This window comes from Varanus komodoensis, unplaced genomic scaffold (genome assembly GCF_004798865.1).
Source record: "Varanus komodoensis strain SLA01 unplaced genomic scaffold, ASM479886v1 scaffold53, whole genome shotgun sequence".
In the NCBI taxonomy this organism is placed as follows: Eukaryota; Metazoa; Chordata; class Lepidosauria; order Squamata; family Varanidae; genus Varanus; species Varanus komodoensis.
The window spans coordinates 2,242,007-2,249,320 of record NW_025336126.1 but is presented as its reverse complement, the minus strand read 5'-3'; the positions used below and the strand labels follow the sequence as shown (position 1 = coordinate 2,249,320).

Here is a 7,314-nt window from a genome sequence, read left to right as displayed (position 1 = left end):
AGTACACTTTCAGGTCTTTTGGTATTGACATTTAATTTGGGAGCCCAGAGAAATAGTGGGAGGCAGGCCAAAGAAGTGGTCACGCAGAAAAGGGCTAAGAGGGCCATGTGACAGGTGTGTGCATGTGTGAATAATGTGTGTGTGTGCTGTATGGTTGAGGGGTGGGTGTAATTGGGATGTTGCCATGAATCTGTAGGAGATGAGCAAAGGAAAAAGAATGGCTGTGAGGTGGTGAAGAAAAGTACACAGAAGGCAGCTTTTGTGGTTAGCAGTGAATGGCTGTCATAGGTAGTAGCTAGGTTGGTGGAGAACTTGTGGCCCTTCAAATGCTGTTGCAATCAGGGTCCCAGCATCCCATGACCATTGGCCATGATGGTTAATGCTGATGAGAGTTGGAGTCTAATATCTAGAGGACTGCAGGTTCCCCACCTCTGTGCTAGATATTGATGATTCATGAAAAGTAGCATAAGGACAAAGCCAAGGACAGTGTTAAGGAGAACAGAGCAGGAGATGTCACAAGGGAGGCACATGAGCACAATTTAAATTGCAGGATTCGAGAAAAAAGAGTTTGTGGAACTGAAGAAGATACCTTTTAGGCTAAAGACATTAGGAGGCAAAGTACCTGGAGGAGGGCTTTCTCTGCGGTGGCGCCCCGCCTATGGAATGCGCCCCCCAGAGAGGTCCACCTGGCACCGTTGTTATTTGTTTTTCAGTGTCAGGCTAAGACCTTTTTATTTCAACAATATTTTAATAATTTTTAACTTCAGCTTATAGATTTTAATCTGCAGCCAGGGTGGATCTGGATTTTATTTTATTATGTTTTGTTTTATTTTATTTTATGTAAGCCGTCCCGAGGCTATGCAATGCGACGCATACAAATACTCTAAATAAATAAATAAAGACACTGGATGGATTGGGCTGAAGACTAGGCTGAAACAATAGAAGGAATGCATTAACTCTGAAGTCCCTTTGGGGGCTGTTACAGCACAGAAACTGGTAATCGGAAGCTGTTTCTGAGCCAGAAGTCTTAAATTCTTTGGAAAGGAAGTAAGGGTGGCTGGAGTGGTGATTTGTTATTTGCACCTCTCATTCCTTATCTATCTTCCTTTCAGAAATGCAGAGTGGCTTGGCTTCTTCGGAAGACCTCAATAAGCTAAAGAAAAAACAGGGTGACTATCTCACGGCCCCATTTGACCCACGCTTTCCGAACAGCAACCAAACCCGTAACTGCTACCAGAACTATTTGGGTGGGTAACAGAGGGATGTGGACTGATTCATGCAAAGCACTGAACAGCTACTAAAGTATTTGGGAGAAGCTGGGTGATGCCATAATGTCTTTCTTGACCTCTACAGCTTTATATGATATTTACATTTAGCTAACAGCACAGAGCAGTAACAAAGTCCCAGTGTGAGAAGTGCTTGGGGGTTCTGTTGCTTGACGAGAGGGAAAAATTCCTGGGAACTGGGTGAAAGGAAGGAGGGTGGCCAGATGGCCTCTTTACAGAGGCCAGTTCTTTGTTTGAGCATGACTATGTTCAGACAACATGAAAACCCATGAGTGTGACAATGGGTTAAGTGTAGGTTTTGTTAAGCCATGGGTTGTTGTTGAAACATGTATGAACCCTTTGTGCTGTCTGAACCCATCTGTACTAAAAATCCATGGCTAATAACACAAGGTTGTTTGGATACAAGCTGTTCGCTATGTTTTGTTAACACGATAACCCATGTTTCCACAACAAGCCACAGCACAGCAATAGCTCACACTCAACCTTTGAATGTGGGCTACTGTGTCATTTGAACCCAGTCATTCTCTACTTGAAAAGCAGTCCTGTTCAATTCTGGTTTTAAAAAAAATACCAGCCATTGCCTATCAGGAGTTAAGTTCTGGCCAACAGGCTGAATGGTTCACCTGGTTATAATCTTCCATGCTATACTAAGTTGTACTATATCTCTGTTAAAATTATAACAACTATTTCCAAATTTGAATCTATAACTATAAATCAGTATATGCAAATTTTATGCAAACCAATTTGTTATTTGTTTTTGTGAGGTGCCTTCTTTTGGCACAGGTGGGAACTGATAAGTGGCCACCCTAAATGACCCAGGGAAAAACATACCACCTTGTAGCAACTACCACCCAAAAAGACCACTGTGTGGTGAAGTCAGTTTTCTTTGTGCTGGCATAATGGATGGAGAAAACAGCTGAATGACTAAGTGGAACAGAAGGAACACATGCACAAACTATGACTGCCATGGGGATAATCCGAGACACTTTGCCACCTCTGCTTCTCTTCAAATGGGTGCTGCTCTGGAGCCTTTTGATACTGGAGGAACAGCAGTAATGCTTCTTATTACTACTTATCACTACACAGGAATGCACACAACTGCTTCTTTGATCTGGCCATGATGGTTTTTTTTGTGTATGCTTTAAAGGCAGTTAAGGGTGGTATAGCTTAGGAATAAGTTTAGCAGACCACTTATTCAGTAGTATTTATTCTATATAACTTATTTAAAAATCTTGCTCTCCCATGAAGGGGCTCGGGGTGGCATTTTATCCTCACAACAACCTTGTTGTGCAGATGTTGACAGCTAGCAGCTGGCACAAGGTCATCCAGCAAGCTTCATGACTGAGGATTTTACGCCCAGTCCTGATACAGTTCTGTGACCTCAGGGGTCGGCAACTTGTGGCTCTCCATATGCTTAGTCCTAATTCCCACCATCCCTCCTTCATCGTTATTTGGGGTTCATGGAATTATGGTGGGCCACAAGTTGTACATTTCTGCTTTGGCTACTTTACCAACCTGGCTTTCACAGTGCTGGCAGCAGTAGGCTATTCTTTCCCATAGCCCCCATGTTACTTGCTGGACATCAGTGACTTCCTAGAAAAAAATTTAAACAATACAGACCATCTGGCAAATCCAGCCTGGCTGAGGTCTTAATGCAGCTGTCCAGGCTCCCCAAAATGGCCATTCTCCTGATTCCACCACCTTACTCCCAACTATCAATTGTTTGGTGCTTTTGCAGCTTTCGTGCTATTTTCCCTTATTCTTAAAGGTTGAAAAGCCTAATTGTTGGAGGTAAGTGCTTCAAGTTAAGATATGCCATGCCCATTGCTCTTGGTCACTGCCCACCACTAGCATGTAGTCCATGAGAGTTGACCTAAAATTAAATTTGGCCCTTGGACTGAAAGAAGCTCTCCACCCCAGTACAGTGACACCATCTTATGCCTGTCAAGTTAACTGCCTGTTTATCAGGCAGACTCTTTCCAGTTGTCAGATTTCAGTGGCCAGGGAAACTGTGCTCACTGCCTGTCCTCTCCCTTTTGACAGACAGTTTCCTACAACCAGCTGCCAAGCCCTCCAGATCATTTTATTATGTGAGGTGGTTATAAACTATTAATTTTACTGTTTTCATCTGTTTTGTTGATTGTATTTAGATGCTGTTTTCAGCATTTGTAAGCTGCCAACAGAACCTTCAGGTTATGGGGTGGCATAAAATTGGAAGGAAATAAATAAATTTCATTGCATTATTTCCCACTTTAAATTTTAGGTTAGGGGCTTGTCTAAAGGCAGGACTAGTCTCCAATCGAAAGCAACCTTTCAAACACAATTCAACCTTTTCTTTAGAGTGTGAAACTATCCAGAATAAAGTCAAATGTATTTTTAAAGGAAAGCCTAGAATCCTTCAACATTTTTCTTTTTTAAAGGCATTGCTAAATGTTAACCTCCAATGACCTCCAAAATGTTTTGCAATTAAATATGATAATTGTCCATTTCCTTGGGACTGCAAAAGCATTTGGAAGAGTACCGCTCTGAGTCCATCAGTCTAAGCCACCAATTGATATTCCATGTGAGAATATCTGCAAGGGAAGATCAGCCTTGCTTGAATTGGATACAAATGCCCACTTATGGTTCAAGTTTGATATTTTGTTCTGTCCTTATAGATTTCATCTCTCTCTTCCTTCCACATTCCTCTCCCTGTGTAGCTTGGCCTTTTAGTTTGTAAGTCTGATGACACAGTTTTTCCTCTCTCTCTCTCTCTCTCTCTCTCTCTCTCTCTCTCTCTCTCTCTCATTGATGTGAGTCACTTTGAAAGACAATCATTGCCTGAAAAGCAGGATAAACATGCATTTTAGAATGCAAATTTTATTCCTCCTTACCACTGTTTCCAGTTCCTTTGGAACCTGCCATATTTCTAATACAGACCATCCCTCCTCAAGATCTTTAAACTTCTATCACCTCCCTCTCTTGCTATCTATCTAAAATGATTTCCAGCTGCCTTTAAGGGTAGAACCATGATCTCTAATCAATCACACTATCATAATCTCTTCTCCAAAGCCCTCTTTTCAACACATTTCCATGCCCCCATCAACAAGCATTTTATCATCAGGCTTTGGCAGTGGTCCAAAAACGGCTGTTTTTCTATGAGTTGGAGCTAGAATTCATGCTAGAATCCTATACAAATTGCTCCAGGAGTATGTTCCTTTGAACTTAATGTGGCTTAGACATAGAGTTGCTCTATTCATGTTCTAGGAGCCAAAGCAGGGAGGTGTCATATACTATTTTCCTCCTGGCATATATCATTGGCAGATTCAGATTGCAATATTTTATTTGAATGTATTTGGCTAGCTAGAAGAATATTTCATCATTGTAGGGAGAACAATTCCAGGTCATGCATGTGCAAAGGCGACAGCTGAGATGCACATCAAACATATATTAACTGTTTGCCAATGCAAAAGAGGATAGTTGACACTATTGAAGCTAATTGCTGCCTCTAATTATTTGCAGATTATTACCGCTGCATGAAAATCATGAAAGCCAAAGGCAAGGATGTCGAGGCATGTAAATGGTACTTCAGGGTCTTCACATCCCTGTGTCCCATTTCTTGGGTGAGTAGAAGCATCACACTTGCAGGAGAAAACTCATAAAATCTGTGCCCTTCTTTTCAACAGCACCAATAAGGTTGCAAGAAATGAGGTACTAAAAAGGACACTTGTGTTTGCATTTCTTAAAAGCAAACAACCCCCCCCCACACACACACAAACACAATTTTTTGAATGTATCTTATATTTGGCACCTTGACACAAACATCCTGGAGAGGGGGGTGTTTTTGTTTTGTGGAAAACTAGCTACTTGCTGATGGAAAACAAGCATCTTAGAAAACGTTGCTGCAAAAATAGCAAACTATACCATTTTGCCCTAATCGTATCCATGTCCTGCTTTGGAAGATCTTGAACCTTGGCTGTTAATTGTGTTTCAATTGCCAATGAAACATGTGCATAGTCTGCACACTCTGCAGAGACCCACCAAACTTCTGAAGGGGGGCTACAGAGTTAACAGAAGTGATCTGCATAGCAGGCACTCAACCAATTCTGTTGCATAGGTTCACATGAGTGCACAGGTAAGCCTGTATGGTACCTCATGGCCATTGTGACACCAGAAACTATTCCAGGAGGCTGCTTCTCCCAGAGCTGGCTGGATTCCTTTCTCCCATGTGGGAGAATGCAGCACAGAAAGAGGAAAGGGGTAAGAAAAACAGGGAGCTGGATAATAATGTCATGGTGGGGGGCAATCCGGAGCCTCAGATCAGAATGGTTCTGTACCCCTGGCATAATGTACACAGGTAAGAGAATCCAGGTTTATTTTTAAATTTGCATTGTCCAGTCATACACACGCACGTACGCACGCACGCACATATGGGGAGAGAGAGAGTATTGTATATATATAATTTGAATCCAGACTTAGCCATGCATACAGCAAACCCATTGAAATCAGTGGGTTTGCTGTATGCATGGTTGCATGCATGGAAATATTTATATGGAAATATGCATGGAAATATTTAAGGTTCACTGATTTCAATATGTTTAATCTATGTGCAATTAAGTCTAGAATCAACCCACATACCTTAATGCAAAATATTCAGAACCCTTACCATAATATTTCTTCAAATCATGCCTGCATACATTTCTCCATGGCTAGGCCTAACATGAAGCAGGTCTAGTAGTGGACAATCTCAGAAAACTGAATTACATAGATTGTGATATTTTCACCATCAGTGCACATGTCTGTATGTGTATCACTTGATCTATTTTGTCTTGGGAGTCCCTCTCTTAACCTTCTTAAACCTCTTGCCTACTTTCCCTATCACAGATAAAGCGCTGGGATGAGCAGCGGGAAGCAGGAACCTTTCCTGGCAAGATATGAACTTCTAGCTCCTCTTTGCCTTATGAAGGAGATACACAACAGTTCCCACAACAGGTGTTCTTCTAGTGCATCCCAAATCTGTCAGTTAGACTGTTAGTTATCCCAGCAGATGTGATATTGAATTATTTCATTATCTTTGTGGATTTGCAAGAATGTAACAAAAACCACAATTAATATTTTAAAAACTGATTGGAAATATCATTCCCAATAAATTTGTTACTGAAAATTGAAGGTCATTTCCATCCTCCCACTACCCCCATGCCACAATTTTAACGCATGACTGTTTGGTTTTCCCATTTTCGTCCTTGTCAAGACTGTTTGTATTTCAAAAGCATGGAGTTCTCCCATTATATCTCACAGGCTTTTGACAACAACATCTGCTTCTGTACCTCTACTCCTTGGACACATGTACCAGGGAGAGTTGTTTAATTTCCATTGAAATCCATTTAAATAAGATCTCTTTTATTTATTTATTTATTATTTATTATAGCATTTTTATGCCGCCCCCGTCGCAGAAAGCCTTAGGGCAGCTTACAAAGCAGAATAAACAAACATAGAATAAACATTAAAAATCCGGAGCATCTCGGCAATAGCATAAAACCAATAAATAAAAACACCATTTAATAATTAAAATATTGTTTAAATAAAAAGGTCTTGGCCTGGCGCCGAAAAACAAATAATGATGGCGCCAGGCAGACCACTCTGGGGAGTGCATTCCATAGGTGGGGTGCCACCGCAGAGAAGGCCCTCCTCTGGGTACTCACCCTCCTAATATCCCTCACAGAGGGCTCCCGGAGAAGGGCCTCTGTCGCCGATCTCAGGGGGTGGGAGGGCATATATGGACGCAAGCGCTCCTTTAGATAACCAGGACCCAAGTCGTTGAAGGCTTTATAGGTGATAACCAGCACCTTGAATTGGGCCCGGACTTCAGTGAGGAGCCAGTGAAGCTGACGGAGAACTGGGGTTATATGAGAACAACGCCCAGTCCCCGTCAGCAGCCTGGCAGCTCTATTTTGCACCAATTGAAGTATCCGGACCGTCTTCAAGAGTAGCCCCACACAGAGCGCATTGCAGAAATCTAATCGGGAAGTTACCAACGCGTGTGTCACTG

At 41.9% G+C, this 7,314-nt stretch overlaps 1 protein-coding gene across 1 annotated transcript; it reads left to right on the top strand.

Moving 5' to 3' along the window:
• Window positions 1-1,114: 1,114 nt before the first annotated feature.
• On the top strand, window positions 1,115-6,203 carry LOC123032313 (cytochrome c oxidase subunit 6B1). Its single transcript, XM_044448108.1, has 3 exons — window positions 1,115-1,247; window positions 4,788-4,888; window positions 6,150-6,203. The coding sequence occupies exons 1-3, from the start codon at window positions 1,115-1,117 to the stop codon at window positions 6,201-6,203; spliced, it is 288 nt and encodes a 95-aa protein (XP_044304043.1).
• The last annotated feature ends 1,111 nt before the right edge of the window (window positions 6,204-7,314 follow it).